At 46.3% G+C, this 16832-nt stretch overlaps 1 protein-coding gene across 1 annotated transcript in view; it reads left to right on the top strand.

Annotated features, from left to right (window-relative positions):
* crybg1a (crystallin beta-gamma domain containing 1a) overlaps nucleotides 1-16832 on the top strand; it is a 298573-nt gene that overhangs the window by 279995 nt on the left and 1746 nt on the right. The window contains exons 19-21 of the mRNA XM_085997737.1: nucleotides 566-689; nucleotides 1634-1792; nucleotides 13502-13664. Coding sequence (XP_085853863.1) covers nucleotides 566-689; nucleotides 1634-1792; nucleotides 13502-13664 — 446 coding nt within the window. The remainder of the gene's footprint in view (nucleotides 1-565; nucleotides 690-1633; nucleotides 1793-13501; nucleotides 13665-16832) is intronic.

Genomic DNA, 16832 nt, shown 5'->3' on the forward strand with positions numbered 1-16832 from the left:
CTGGAGTCAACGTTTGCTTCTCCATTACAAAAGCAAAATACTGCAGATGCTGGAAATCTGAAATAAAAACAGAAAATGCTGGAAATACACAGCAGGTCAGGCAGCATCTGTAGAGTGAGAAACAGAGTTAACGTTTCGTTCTGACGAAGGGTCATCGACCTGAAACATTAACTCTCTTTCTCTCTCCACGCTGCCTGACCTGCTGAGTATTTCCAGCATTTTCTGTTTTTATTTGCTTCTCCATTGTTGGGTCAACGTGAGCCAATGTGCTACTATTAAGTTGTCAAGACTGTTGGTCTTGCTGGAGCAAGAACAGTTCAATCAAATTGTAATTCAACTGCTCTAAGTATCTTTGCACCAATTTATTTTTCATTGCTTATGAATTCAGTACAAGAATCCTAGTACATTAGTGACTGTTCCTCAACCCTAGGTTCTTCAAATGATGTTCAGTATTTAATTATAAAGACATCCTGCATGCACCATTCTAGAGGAATTTTGTGTTTTAATGCTCAAATGTGTTTAAAAAAAAAAAAAAAAAAAGTTTTTGATTTATTATGCAAAACAGGTGGGTTGCTTATGAATGCAGTAACTACAGAGGTCGCCAGATTTTGCTAGAGTCCTGTCAGATACCCAACTGGCACCAGCACACTGGATGGCACAGGATTGGTTCCCTACGCCCCTTGATTCAGGTCTGTACATGTGCAGATACAAAGATTTGGTATGTGAAATTTTAAGTGCTAACCTGTTAGTGATGTCTGTGAGACATCCTTGCTCATCTGATCAAAAGTGCTAGTGACACCTATTGGAGAAAAGTTATATTGACGGATTCTTTTGTGGAAAAATAATAACGGCCCGGAATTTGCGGTCGTCAGTGAAGCAAAGACGTTTACCGTTGGCCCCGAAGTGCGCTTCGCACAGGGATCTCGTGATCTCTGTGACGAGAACTTTGGGTTTTCCGACCTTCAATTCAAATCAGTGGAAGTTGGGATTCCCTTGTTCGAACTGCTGTGACATCAACAGGCAGTCTAAGCAGCCAATCGAAATGCAGACTTCTCGGGGACAGCAAACAAGGAAGTGAGTAAGCTCTCAAAATTCTAACTTTTTAAAAATGTTAGAGAGAGCAAAACAAAGATTGGGGCCCTCGCATGGGGAATAGGCAAACCTCAAATAAAGATGGCCAAACTTTGAAAAGTTTCTTAAAAATGTTAATTTTTATTAATGAGCAAATTTCACACTGCACAAAATTAACATTAGTTTTCCAGGCCCCTAACATTTGTCTAGCAGTAATAATGCTGTCACAACCCCAGTTACACCTAATCCCTTTGGGTCTAACGTTTAGTGGGGAATTTAACAGCACACTTACTGTGGAAGAGCTGATGTTTTTGTCAGTTTCCCTGACTTGCCTGATTACACAGATTGCCAGCTCTGGAAGGGGGGGGCGGGGTGCTGGGTGGCGGGCGGGGGCACAGCACAGCCAGTTTCGGAGCAGTCAGTGCAACTTTGGGATTTCCATATGCGCCAAATAAATAATGCATATGTGCAAAAGATGTGGCTTAAACTTGCAACAATCTATAGCATTAAAAAAAAATTGAAAAACATTTGTGACATTTACCCATTCTCTTTTTGTTTACAGAGACGAGTGTATTTTAGGCTACAAAACAGATGTACTGGAGCATTCATGACATTCGCTGGAGAATTGAATGATATCAAAATGGTGCGAGTGCAGGCTTTAGAAGGCACGGGAATGGATGACCAAATCTGGTTCTACCAGGATGGGTTTATCAGAAGCCAGGTACTCGCAATGTTGATCCTAACGAGAGAAGACACTACCCTAGTTCTTCCAACATAGCCTTCTTAAGTGACCATCTTTTAACTGATGTATTTTTGAGATGGGGAGAACTTATATTTGACTGCAGAATGCACCAAAGTGCTTCTGTGATCTAGCCAAGATCTCCAAAATAACATTTTGATTATTAAAATGTTTATTATCGGTGATGTTCTTTGTAATTCTCTCCCTCTCTGTCCTCCTTCTCACTCTCCCCGGTCCCCGAAACAATTTTATTGATTCGGCAATGTTATTTTTGGTGGGTGTGAAAAAACGCTGTCTTACTATTTTTGTCTGTTTGGAAAAAAAACTGCAGCATAAATGTAGCTGTGTGAGTTGTATCTTTTTCTTGTTTCATTTGTCAATGAGTATGAGATGGGTCGAATGGCCTCCTACTGTGCTGTAACGATTGTATGAATTCTATTCTATGTGGTTGAATAAGTTGCAACTCTCACAGCTGCATTTATGTTCTCGATGTTTTTAATAAGCACCGTGAATTTCGGTATTGTGGATGCTTGTTATGAAGATTCATGTTACACTGTTCTAATTCTTTGCCGGGTTTAAGTTGACCCATTGCTGCATTCATACTTAACCCAGTGACAAGTGTAAAACTGGAAATATGGTGATCTAAGTCAGAAATAAGCACATTCATTTATTTCCACTTATTTATTGAAGTGTGTCACCATGACGGGTAAGGGTCACTCTGTATTGTCACCTTCTCCGTCCCTGCCTTCTTCCCCCACTAAGTTCATCAGGTATTTTCCGTGCTTCCTCCCTTCCTCAATGTTTTGTTAGTCAAGATGTCCAAAATAAATTTAGTTGAGAAAGATAAATAATTGAATAATAGCCTTTTTACTGTATTGCATGACCCTGGGTTGGCTATCGTAGTCTTCCTGGATTTCCATGGGAATATCTTTCATTTGATATTCTACACCGCTCCGACACACCATAACGGCAGTCGGTGGTGCCCTTTGTAGTTTTGAGGGTTAAAATATTGATAGTAAAATGAGGGTCACACGGTATCTCTTCAGGATTTGAACATTTAAATCTGGAGACCTGCCATATAACTTGGAACAACTTTAGATGGCAACAGAGCCAGAGAAGTTTACCGAAGGAGGTCATTTGACCCCTTGTATCAGTGCCAGCAATTTGCTAGAGTGATCCTAAACTAATCCCATTGCCCTATGTTTAGATCAATCAATTGCATGTTTTACCGTTGTCTGTCACTGGAGCTGATTGACCCCAATATGATATGCAGGAAGCTCGCAGAGAATGACTCATCAAAAGATCTACAGCTGGTGTTGATAAAGAATCTCCCTTCCCTATATCTACCTATCTAGGTAGCTCCCTCTGTGGCTCACTGAGCTTATCCAGTGAGTAGCTGAGCCATACAGACCTGGACAGTCTGCGGTTCAATCCATGGTTGGCTGATCCCAGCCAAGGGTGGTGGTTAAGGATATTACGGTTGGCCATAGCATTCCTGGGTTAGTCAGGGGAACATTAGCTGTGATTCCCGCCACTGACCATTATCTAATAGTCACATGTGTGGATGTCGAGTGAGGACTAGATTGGGCCTATTCAATGTTGGGACTCAGAATAAGAATAAAAGAGTCACTTGGTTGAGGTACCAGAGTGTGCCTGGCACCCATAGGACCATAATTCAGTGGAGGGGAAGGGAGAAAATTAATGAGGGGTAAAAATAGCTTCCTTGGAATAGCAGTTCTTTCAATTAGAATGGTGAGGAAGTTAAATTACATGCTTTAGAATTGAACATTCACACTTCCTCCAGAAACAGAACACAGCAGTACTTGGACAGAAAAAGAGCACGTATGACAGGTGTCAGGTTGAGAATACAAGTGAGAACTAGGCTGAATATAGAAAGTTCTGAGGGGAAGTGAAAAAGGAAATAAGAGGGGCAAAGAGAATATGAGAATAAATTAGTAGCAAAGATAAAAGGGAATCCAAAAGTCTTCTGTAGGCATATAAATAGTAAACGGGTAGTAAGAGGAGGGGTGGGGCCGATTAGGGACCAAAAAGGAGACCTACACATGGAGGCAGAGGGCATGGCTGAGGTACTAAATGAATACTTTGCACCTGTCTTTACCAAGGAAGAAGATGCTGCCAAAGTCATAGTGAAAGAGGAGGTAGTTAAGATACTGGATGGGATAAAAATTGATAGAGGAGGTACTAGAAAGGCTGGAAGTACTTAAAGTAGATAAGTCACCAGGACTTGATGGGGTGCATCCTAGGATGCTGAGGGAAGTAAAGGTGGAAATTGCGGAGGTACTGGCCATAATCTTCCAATCCTCCTTGGATACGGGGGTGGCGCCAGAGGACTGGAGAATTGCAAATGTTACACCCTTGTTCAAAAAAGGGTATAAGGATAAACCCAGCAACTACAGGCCAGTCAGTTTAACCTCAGTAGTGGGGAAGCTTTTAGAAACAATAATCAGCGACAAAATTAAGTCACTTGGACAAGTGCAGATTAATTAAGGAAAGCCAACACGGATTTGTTAAAGGCAAATCATGCTTAACCAACCTGATTGAGTTTTTTGATGAGATAACAGAGAGGGTTAATGAGGGCGATGTGGTGTACATGGACTTCCAAAAGGCGTTTGATAAAGTGCCACATAATAGGCTTGCCAGCAAAGTTGAAGCCCATGGAATAAAAGGGACAGTGGCAGCATGGATACAAAATTGATTAAGTGACAGGAAACAGAGAGTAGTGGTGAACAGTTGTTTTTCGGACTGGAGGAAGGTACACAGTGGTGTTCCTCAGGGGTCTGTACTGGGACCACTGCTTTTCTTGATCTGTATTAATGACTTGGACTTGGGTGTACAGTGCACAGTTTCAAAATTTGCAGATGACACAAAAAATAGAAGTATAGTGAACAGGGAGGAGAATAGTGATAGACTTCAAGAGGACATGGACAGGTTGGTGAAATGGTTGGACACGTGGCAGATGAAATTTAACGCAGAAAAGTGCGAAGTGATACATTTTGGTAGAAAGAATGATGAGAGGACATATAAACTAAAGGGTACAATTCTAAAGGGGGTGCATGAACAGAGAGACCTGGGGGGTATATGTGCACAAATTGTTGAAGGTGGCAGGGCAGGTTGAGAAAGTGGTTAAAAAAGCATACATGATCCTGGGCTTTATAAATAGAGGCATAGAGTACAAAAGCAAGGAAGTTATGATGAACCTTTCTAAAACACTGGTTTGGCCTCAACTGGATTGTGTCCAATTTGTGAAGGCCTTGGAGAGGGTGCAGAAAAGATTTACAAGAATGGTTCCAGGGATGAGGGACTTTAGTTATGTGGATAGACTAGAGAAGCTGGGATTGTTCTCCTTAGTGCAGAGAAGGCTGTGAGCAGATTTGATAGGTGTTCAAAATCATGAGGGGTCTAGACAGAGTAGAGAGAGAGCGAGCAACTGTTCCCATTGACGGAAGGGTCGAGAACCAGAGGACACAGATTGAGGATTGGTGGACGGACAGAAAACCGAGATTGGGAATAAGCGGGTCATTTTCAGGTTGGCAGGTTGTAACTAATTAAGTTAAGCAAGGATCAGTGCTTGGGCCTCAGCTATTCACAATCTATATCAATGATTTGGATGAGGGGGATCAAATGTAACATATCCAAGTTTGCTGATGATACAAAGCTAGGTGGGAATGTAAGTTGTGAGAAGGATGCAAAGAGGCTTCAAGGAGATATACACAGGCTAAGTGAGTGGGCAGGAATATAATGTGGAGAAATGTGAAGTTATCCACTTTGGTAGGAAAAATAGAAAGGCAGAGTATTTTTTAAATGGTGAGAGATTGGGAAATGTTAATGTTCAGAGGGACCTGGGTATCCTTGTACACAAATCATTGTAAGTTAACATGCAGGTACAGCAAGCAATTAGGAAAGCAAATGGTATGTTGACCTTTATCACAAGAGGATTTGAGTATAAGAGTAAAGACGTCTTACTGCAATTATATAGGGCCCTGGTGAGACCACACCTGGAGTATTGTGCACAGTTTTAGTCTCCTTACTTAAGGAAGGATATACTTGCCATAGAGGGAGTGCAACAAAGGTTCACCAGACTGTTTCCTGGGATGGGGGGATTGTCCTATGAGGAGAGATTGAGTAGACTTGGACTATATTCTCAAGTTTAGAAGAATGAGAGGTGATCTCATTGAAATGTATAAAATTCTTACAGGGCTTGACAGGGCAGATGCAGGGAGGATGTTTCACCTGGCTGGAGAATCTAGAACCAGGGGTTACAGTCTCCGAATAGGGGTCAGCCATTTAGGACTGAGGTGAGGAGAAATTTCTTCACTCAGAAGGTGGTGAATCTTTGCAATTCTTTACCCCAGAGAGCTGAGGAGGCTCAGTCATTGAGTATATTCAAGTCAGAGATTGATAGATTTTTGGACATTAAGGGAATCGAGGGATATGGGGATCGAGCAAGAAGGTGGAGTTGAGGTAGAAGATCAGCCATGATCTTATTGAATGTCGGAGCAGGCTCGAGGGGCTGAATGGCCAACTCCTGCTCCTATTTCTTATGTTCTTAAGGTGATTGGCAGAAGAACCAAAGGGGACGTGAGGAAAATCTTTTTTACACAGCGAGTGGTTAGGATCCGGAATGCACTGCCTGAAAGGGTGGTGAAGGCAGATTCAATCGGGGCTTTCAAAAGATAAGTACCTGAAGGAAAAAAGTTTGCAGGGCTACGGGGAAAGGGTGGGGGAGTGGGACTAGCTGAATGGCCTCCTCCTGTGCTGTAACCATTCTATGATTCTATGACTGTGAAAATGATGTCTTAACATCTGGCACCTTAACATCCGTTCAGCTGTCCTTCCTTTCATTTTGGAACTCTAATGTGGAATTTATGATGTGCATGTGAAGAGAAACCCTGGGTGCTATGTGAAAAGAACAAACTGTTAGCAAATCCATTTAACTGTTTGTGTCTGATAGGAATTTTGGATAAAATAATGAACCGCTTGTTAGCTATCTGAAAGTATTACACGCTGATCGCAGCAGGTGGGGTAGAGCCCACTGACCATATTAGGAGCATTCTACAGGAATAGTTGATATTAGTTGGGCCAGTCTCAGGCTTGTTGTATTGGCTGACCTTTGCAAGGCCGTAATCTGGAACAAGCCTCACATTCTTCAAACATTGTTACTGGTAATTAGCAACAAAAGAGATGTACAATTTGGAGCCTTTAGTAGACTGTACAGTCCATGAAGTACAACCAATAAAACAACTTTTGTGGCAGGTCTGAAGTTGGGGCTCAGATGGGGCAGAGCTGAGAGTTTTACTCTGCAGCTGTCTGTGCTGTGCTTGATCTGAGAGTGCATGATGCTGACACTGGGTACCTGAAATAGGAAAAACTTGCATCCTATCCCTTAATGAGCACAAAACAATTAATTGGGATGGGGTGGTGGTGGGATTCTAATTTTGTCTCTTAAACTTGTACTGTTCAGTCTTCTTTGGATGCTTGCTTAAGAATACCTTGTATAGGGCATAGAAAGGTGATGAGTAAAGATGATCTACGTTTGCTTATTCAGATGCTCTTTCTAAAAAAAAAAGTGCCTCAGTACAATGGCTAAGTGCTTTGTAAAAAAAAACACAATAGATAAAAGTTAAGATCATAACATATGGCACAAGACAAGTACCTCAAAGCACAAATGTTCCCCTTGTGACTTCCCATTAGACTGTACTATAGTGTGCAAGAATAGTATGCAAGAATAGTATGATTTAAATCAAGAATTATACTCGTGGGCCATTTGAAAACCAAATATGCATAGTTGATCGCAAAATACTGCAGATGCTGGAAATCCGAAATAACAACAGAAAGTGCTGGAAAAACTCAGCAGGCCAGGCAACATCCGTGAAGAGAAATTAGTCAACGTTTCGGGTCAAAACCCTTTATCAAGACTAAAGCGGCACAGGGAATGAAATTGTGGTAAACCACTGTTATACCTGCCTGTGTGGGTGTTTGTATTCCACTGTGTACATGCCTCGGCTGACTCCTCCCACGAGTCCAGGTATAAAGGTGACTGCTCCACAGTCCCTCTGTATTCTGGACTGGTCGACCACTCGAGGCACACCTTCATTCTCTTGTTAATAAAAGCCTGTTAGTTACTCGCTTAACCTCAGTCTTTTGAGTAATTGATAGCGCATCAATTTTATTAACAAGATTTTTTTATAATGGAGAAGATCCTCACACCAGCATGCTTGGACTTAGACCATCGGGAGGCGGACGCATCCACCAAGTTTGCTCACTGGCTTAGGTGCTTTGAAAGATTCCTGATCGCCTCCGCTGCAACGGTCAAATCGGATGAGGACAAACTGGATGTCCTGACCTCCAAAGTGAACCACCGAGCGTACTCGGTCAACCAGGACGCAACCTCGTACATGGCTGCTCTCAAGCTCCTCGAGGACCAGTACACGCGCCCAGTGAACGAGGTGTACGCCAGGCACCTCCTGGGGAGTCGTAAACAACAACCTGGGGAATCGACCGAGGAATACCTTCAGGCACTGTCTGTGCTTGGCCGGGCCTGTGGTTGTAAGGATGTAAAGGCCGCCGTGTACACAGAGGAACTTATCCGGGACGCTTTTGTAGCGGGCCACAGGTCCAATTACACCCGACAGCGACTGTTGGAGCAGAGTGACCTCGACCTCAACAAGGCCTCTGAACTCTCACTATCATTGGACGCAGCCTACCGGGGCATGGATGCCTACTCCTCTGCACCGTGGACGTCGCGGGGAACGACAGCCTGGGACACGGTAGGACCGTCTCATAGCGCCGTGCCATCCCAGCAACGGCCCAACTACCGCAGCAGTGTCCCAAGGCCAGAAATGCTACTTCTGTGGCCAGGCCAAACACCCCAGAGCGCGCTGCCCGGCGAAAAATGCGATCTGCTTGGGCTGCGGGAAGAAGGGACACTACGCCAGCGTCTGCAGGGCCAAAGCCACCCCGAACCCCAGCAGCGCCGCGTGCGGGCCGCCATCTTGGGCCTCCCCAGCCATGTGCGAACCACCGGAACAGCAGCCATTTTGGACGCCTCCAGCCACATGGGGATCTTGGACGCCAGCCGGGACGCAGCAGGCCCCCAACACCGCCTCATCTGATACCCGCAGCGACACACCGACCCCTACGCTGGCCTCCGTTATGCTGGACCAAGCGAGACCGCACCAACTGGCCCGGTCCACAATGGACATTAAAGTAAATGGTCACGAAACAACCTGCCTTTTTGACTCTGGGAGCACGGAGAGCTTCATCCACCCCGACACGGTGCGGCGTTGCTCTCTCCCAGTCCTGCCTGCGCACCAACGGATTTCTATGGCCTCCGAGTCCCAGTCGGCGGACATTGGCGGCTACTGCGTGGTGACACTCTTAGTAGATGGGACTGTGTACGATCATTTTAAACTTCTGGTCCTGCCCCAGCTCTGCGCTGCCGTTCTACTGGGGTTAGATTTTCAGTGCCACCTTAAAAGTGTTACGATGGCGTACGGTGGACCCCTCCCCCCACTCACAGTCCGCAGCCAGCAGCTTCCAAATTGCCCGCCGCGCACCAGGTGCAACCTCTCCACACTCAGAGTCACCCCCCCCCCCCACTGTTTGCTAACCTCACCCCCGACTGTAAGCCCATCGCCACAAAGAGCAGGCGATACAGTGCCGGGGACAGGGTTTTCATTAAAACCGAAGTGGAGCGGCTCCTGAAGGAGGGGATTATTGAGGGCAGCACCAGCCCCTGGCGAGCCCAGGTTGTGGTCGTTAAGACCGGCGAGAAACAACGCCTGGTCATCGACTACAGCCAGACAATAAATCGCTACACCCTGCTGGACGCTTACCCACTCCCCCGCATAGCTGATATGGTCAACCAGATCGCGCAGTACCGCGTCTTCTCGACCATTGACCTGAAATCAGCGTACCACCAGCTCCCTATCCACCCTGAGGACCGCCAGTATACTGCCTTTGAGGCAAACGGCCGCCTCTACCACTTCCTTAGGGTTCCCTTTGGCGTCACCAACGGGGTCTCCGTCTTCCAAAGGGAGATGGACCGGATGGTCGATCAAAATGCGTTGCAGGCCACTTTCCCATATCTGGACAATGTGACCATCTGCGGCCGTGACTTGCAGGACCATGACGCAAACCTCGAAAAATTCCTCTACACCGCCCAACTCCTGAACCTGACGTATAACAAGGAGAAGTGCATATTCCGCACAACCCGCCTCGCCATCCTTGGCTGTGTTGTGGAACATGGAGTCATCGGTCCCGACCCCGACCGGATGCGTCCCCTTATGGAACTCCCACTGCCTCAAGGCCCTGAAGAGGTGCCTAGGGTTTTTCTCCTATTACGCCCAGTGGGTCCCCTACTATGCGGACAAGGCCCGTCCACTGATCAAGTCCACCTCTTTTCCCTTGACGGCAGAGGCCCGCTTAGCCTTCCACCGTATCAAGGAAGACATTGCCAAAGCCACCATGCACGCAGTGGACGAATCCATCCCCTTCCAGGTGGAAAGCGACGCGTCCGACTTTGCCCTGGCCGCTACCCTTAATCAGGCAGGGAGACCCGTGGCCTTCTTTTCACGAACCCTCCAGGGCCCGGAGACCAGACACTCCGCTGTTGAGAAGGAGGCCCAGGCTATTGTGGAGGCTGTGCGTCATTGGAGGCACTACCTGGCCGGAAAACGATTTACCCTGCTCACTGACCAGCGTTCAGTTGCTTTTATGTTTAACAACAAGCAGAGGGGCAAAATCAAAAACGACAAGATCTTGAGGTGGAGAATCGAACTTTCCACCTACAATTACGAGATCTTGTACTGGCCCGGGAAGCTCAACGAACCCCCGGATGCTCTATCGCGTGGCGCCAGCGTGCAGATCGATAGACTGCGGGCCCTCCACAATGACCTCGGCCACCTGGGGGTCACCAGGTTCTTCCACTTCATCAAGGCCCGCAACCTGCCTTACTCCATTGAGGAGGTCAGGACCATGACCAGGAACTGCCAAGTCTGCGCTGAGTGCAAACCGTACTTTTATAGACCAGACAGGGCTCACCTGATAAAAGCCACTCGCCCCTTCGAGCGCCTGAGCGTTGATTTTAAAGGGCCTCTCCCCTCCTCCGACCGCAATGTGTACTTCCTCAACATTATTGATGAGTATTCCCGTTCGCCATCCCCTGCCCGGACATGACCAGTGCCACAGTCATTAAATGTCTGAACGACCTCTTCACCCTGTTCGGTTTCCCCAGCTATATCCATAGCGACCGGGGCTCATCGTTTATGAGCGACGAACTCCGCCAGTACCTGCTCGCTAGGGGTATTGCCACAAGCAGGACCACCAGTTACAACCCCCGGGGGAACGGACAGGTGGAAAGAGAGAATGCGACAGTTTGGAAGGCCGCCCTGCTAGCCTTAAAGTCTAGGGGCCTTCCGACCTCCCGCTGGCAGGATGTGCTCCCCGATGCGCTCCACTCTATTCGGTCACTGCTCTGCACTGCCACTAACGCCACCCCTCATGAGAAAATGTTTGTCTTCCCAAGGAAGTCCACATCGGGGACATCGCTACTGCCATGGCTGACGTCCCCAGGGCCGGTCCTACTGAGAAGACACGTGAGGACCCATAAAATGGACCCCCTGGTCGAGAGGGTCGACCTCCTCCACGCCAACCCCCAGTATGCTTACATTGCGTACCCGGACGGGCGGGAGGACACAGTCTCCATACGAGACCTCACACCATCGGGGGCCCCAGTAACCCACTAACCACTACCACCCCCCCCCCCCCCCCCCCCCACGATCCAATATCCAACCCCAGCAGACGGCACGCCTGGGCCCCGCGACCCGCTCGACACCCACGAGGACTACACACCAGTGCCCCAGCCTACGCGGGACTCGATGCCGGAAGCTTCACTACCCCTGCCGTCGCCACGTCGATCACAGCGGCAGTCAAGACCTCCGGAGAGACTCCAATACACAAACTTTTAATACAGTTCACCCCGCCGGACTCATTTTTAAACAAGGGGTGAATGTGGTAAACCACTGTTATACCTGCCTGTGTGGGTGTTTGTATTCCACTGTGTACATGTCTGTACATGCCTCGGCTGACTCCTCCCACGAGTCCAGGTATAAAGGTGACTGCTCCACAGTCCCTCTGTATTCTGGACTGGTCGACCACTCGAGGCACACCTTCATTCTCTTGTTAATAAAAGCCTGTTAGTTACTCGCTTAACCTCAGTCTTTTGAGTAATTGATAGCGCATCAGAAATAGATTAAGAGGCCGGGCTGTGAGAACAAAAGAGAAGAGACATTGGGGGGAAAATTGGGTGAGTAGCGCCACCTGTTAGCGCCTAAAGAGACAGTCAGTGGCTGTAGCGCCACTGGCTGCGCCTCCCACGATATTCAGCAGGAGCGCTAATGGTGGCGCTAGCCTTTTGCACTGCGCCGCCACCGATGATGTCATCGGTGTGCGCAGCGCCCCGATCGCGATATTTGGTAGCGAACGCCGCTGTAGCGCCGTTCGCTACCCGCGCCCGGTTCACGGGGCCTTGCTGCGCCGGCAGAGACGCAACTTAAGGTGGAGGTGTGGGGCGGCCGCCTGCCAGCACCTCCGTCCCCGGCCTCCTGGTCCCCCCCCCTCCCCCCCGCGGCATTGCCGGCTGTTTCCCGAGAGCCCGGCACTTCTCCTTGGTGCCGGGCTCTTTTGCCAGCACTCGCGATCAGGGCTCGCGCTGTTGCAGGCCCCTCCCCCTTAACAGCAGGAGGAAGGCCTGCAGTACCGCAGCGTGCTGTGCTGCAGCGTGTGGCGCTGCGGCATGTAGCACTGCGAAATTCACTTTCAGCGCCCTAAGAGGGACGCCCCATCTCCCTCTCGGGGCACTTCAACTGAATTTGCGGCGCAAATTCCAGTGCCCAGACAAACTTTGTGCTGCTTGGGCGCCTCAGGCCAATTTCTAGGCCTTTAAGAGGTATTCAAAACGAGACGAGATGGTGATAGGACTAGTGGAGACAAAAGACAACTCTAGATTAGATTAGGTGTGAAATGCGCTGGCAGAATGGGAGACAGCTGCCATGTGGGAGAGAGGGAAAAAAAAAGGAAAGGTGTGTGGCGGGGGTGGGGGGAAACCAAAACAAAGGTGTGGATAAAAAATATAAGTAAAAATGTAATGGGGGCCGATTCAAAACGAGACGAGAAAACCTCGGTCCCTATTACATTTTTACTTATATTTTTTATCCACACCTTTGTTTTGGTTTCCCCCCCCCCTTTCCTTTTTTTCCCCTCTCTCCCACATGGCAGCTGTCTCCCATTCTGCCAACGCATTTCACACCTAATCTAGAGTTGTCTTTTGTCTCCACTAGTCCGATCACCATCTCGTCTTGTTTTGAATACCTCTTAATGTCTCTTCTCTTTTGTTCTCTCCCAGCCTGGCCTCTTAATCTATTTCATCCCCTGTGCCTCTTCAGTCTTGATAAAGGGTTTTGACCCGAAACGTTGACTCTAATTTCTCTCCACGGATGTTGCCTGGCCTGCTGAGTTTTTCCAGCATTTTCTGTTGTTATTATGCATAGTTGATATTTGTTTTACATTATTATCAGTCCTATGCATTTACTGTCTCACAGAAGAACATTTTTCCAACTGTAATTGATTTACACCATTTTCCTCTTCTCTTCCTCTTTCACCCCTCTACAGATTGCAGAAGATTGCTGCTTGGATGTAATTGGAAGCTTGCTCAATCCAGGTTCGAGATTGGGAGTCTCGGTACAGCACAGTCAAGACATTCATTTCTGGAACATCAATTCAAATGGAGTCATATTGTGTGGGATAAGGACTGACCTAGTTATTGATATAAAAGGTGAGGACTTGGCCCTTCATTCTCCGATTCTCTTGTCTGTACTGACCGGGGCATTGTACTTGTCCACTAATAATCAGCATTTACGTTGACTTGATGTGAATAATAATGCAAGCCAACAGTGCTGAAACGTTCACCCTATCTTCCCCTCTCCACAGATGCTCCCTGACCACCTAAGTGTTTCCAGCATTTTCTTTTTTTAATCCCAAACCAAGGTTGAATTAGTAAAGTTTTAAAAATAAGGGTTCACTATAGATAGGAGATCCCTATGTGTGGGGTGCCAGTAGATTTATTGTTTCCTCCCCCGCCCCGCCCCCCATTTGCTCTTTGGTTGTGGACAACACTGGCCAGATTCAAACCTGTAGCATGGGACTATTCACGTAAGGAGAGGCCAGACTAGGTATGAGTGTCAGGTTCTCTTCCTTGACGGATATTAGTGAACCAGCTGGTTGTTTCCTGGCGCCAGTTCACAAATTACAGATTTAAAAAAAATTCAGTTTCACAATTGGCCACGGTGGGATTTGAAAGTTTGCAAGGTTTTATTCAAAACCATTGGGTTGCTGGTCCAGTGCTATTAGCACTAGGCTATTGTACCCATAGAGGTTCCAGGCTAGAAATTTAAAAAAAAGAACACCCACTTGTAAAATTCATTGCAGTTATTACAGATATTATATACTAGATATATTGCATTTCTCGACCGGGAAATAACATGCGGGTATAAATTGTGGCTGTACTGGTCATTTTGCTAAGCATAACCAAATTTGATGATCGTAAAACCTAATTTATACATGGTCTCAACAACAACTTGCATTTAAATAAAAGCAAAATATTGCAGATGCTGGAAATCTGAAATTGTATTTATGTAGCGCCTTTAACGTAGTAAAAACATTCCAAGGTGCTTCATAAGAGCATAAATAGACAAAATTTGACACCGAGCCACATAGAGATATTAGAACAGGTAACCAAAAGCCTGGTCAAAGAGGTAGTTTTTTTTTTTAAGGATTGTCTTAAAGGAGAGAGAGGTAGCGAGACTGAGGTGTTTAGGGAGGGAATTCTAGAGCCAAGGGCCTTGGCAGGTGAAGACACGGCTGCCAATGGTGGAGCGATGAAAATCGGGGATGCGCAAGAGGCCAGAATTGGAGGAGCGCAGAGATCTTGGAGGGTTGTGGGGAGGTTACAGCCATGGGGAGGGTTGAGACCATGGAGGGATTTGAACACAAGGATGAGAATTTTAAAATCGAGGCGTTGTTGGACTGGGAGCCAATGTAGTTCAGCGAGCACAGGGGTGATGGGTGAATGGGATTTGGTGCAAGTCTCTTATTTTAAAGCTGACTTTATAAATCACAGTGGGTGGTGCAAAAACTTGTTTATTGAAACTGTGTTCAGAGCAACGTGAAGCAGCCCAAATGCTGTGCCATTTGTGGCTCAGCGGCAGCGCGCCCGCCTCTGAGTCAGAAGGTTGTGGGTTCAAGTCCCACTCCAGGGACTTGAGCACAAAATTCAGACTGACACTCCAGAGCAGTGCTGAGTGAGACCTGCACTGGTGGAGGTGCCATCCTGTGGGTGAGACATTAAACCGAGGCCCAGTCTGCTACTCGGGTCGATGTAAAAGACCCCATGGCCCTATTTCAGAAAGAGCAGGGGAGTTCTGTGTCCTGGCCAATATTTATCCATGAACCAGTATCACTAAAACAGATTATCTGATCATTATTACATTGCTGTTTGTTAGAACTTGCTGTGTGCAAACTGACTGCCACATTTCTCTACATTAGTAGTAGACTATACTTCAAAAGTACTCCATTGGCTGTAAAGCGCTTTGGGTCATGAAAGGTGCTATATAAATGCAAGTCTTTCTTCCTTAAATAATATAGTTGCAATATCATTCACATCCATATGAGTGTGCTAGAAATAACTTCAGCTATGGGTTAATGAATGTCATGGAGAGTGATGTTGAGCACTGCCATATTTGGCACCTAATTATATTTGCAAATTTCTGAATTTAAGCAGCTTTATTTGACTACTATGATCTATTTTCTCTCAACTTTAAAATACTCTGTTCAGGTGATTTGTATTTGAGAAGAGACTTTCAAATTTTTTTGGGGGGTATTCAACAGGTTTTTCTTGTCAACAAATAGTGCCCTGCATTGGCCTGAGCTTGTATTGACTTGCTTGATTTCATTGCTCCACCATTGGCAGCTGTGCCTTCAGCTGCCTAGGCCATAAGCTCTACAATTCCTCCTCTAAACCTCTCCGCCTCTCTCTTCTTTTTAAGATGCTCCTTAAAACCTACCTCTTTGACCAAGCTTTTGGTCACCTGTCCTAATATCTCCTTATGTGGCTCGGTGTCAAATTTTGTTTGATGCTCCGGTGAAGCGCCTTGGGACATTTTACTTTGTTAAAGGCGCTTTATTGATGCAAGTTGTTTTCTTATCTGCACTTTGCCTGTTAACCAATATGTAGACAGCAAGGACTGCAGACTTCTTTTTTTGGTTTAATACTCAATTAAGAAATTGAAAAATTCACTGCTTCATTTGGTCAGGAGAGTTAATATCGTTACTTGTACAGACGTGCAGGTTACATGTGCTCGCTCCGACAGCTTATACATTATTGAATGATGTTAGCAAAAGCCTCGTTCTACCATTTCACCACATAGACTGGTTATTGGGTAGTACTGACACAACCACTCTTTTTTCATTTACATCATCATTTATTTACTGCCCTCCGAAGCCTTTGTTTGCCGGCGTCTAATCATTCTGAATTTCTAGCATTACTGAACTTTTAATCACTTGACAGCTCCTAATTCGTAGGCCATTCAGCCCCTCAGGTTTGTTCCTCCATTCAGTTAGATCATGGCTGATCTCTACCTCAACTCCATTTTACCTGCCTATGATCCATATCCCTTGATATTTTTACCTAATAACAATCTGTCCATTGTGATGTATCGTTGGTTATTAAGGGAAATATCTCTTTGGAATAAATGGCATGGTCTTGACTGATTTTTTTTAATCAATATTTGATCCGTCAGTACAAGCATAGTTTTACATTCTCGTGGTACAAGTCATTTCAAAAACGTTTGTGATTCAAGCTTTAGGAATGTGGGAGGCAGTCACAAGGCATGGAAGTTACTTTTTCTGCTGGCAGTCATACTATCCAACTAGACAGATTTCTATT

The sequence above is a fragment of the Somniosus microcephalus genome, chromosome 9 (assembly GCF_052327205.1).
Source record: "Somniosus microcephalus isolate GS21.2 chromosome 9, FLI_Smic_1.0, whole genome shotgun sequence".
NCBI lineage: Eukaryota > Metazoa > Chordata > Chondrichthyes > Squaliformes > Somniosidae > Somniosus > Somniosus microcephalus.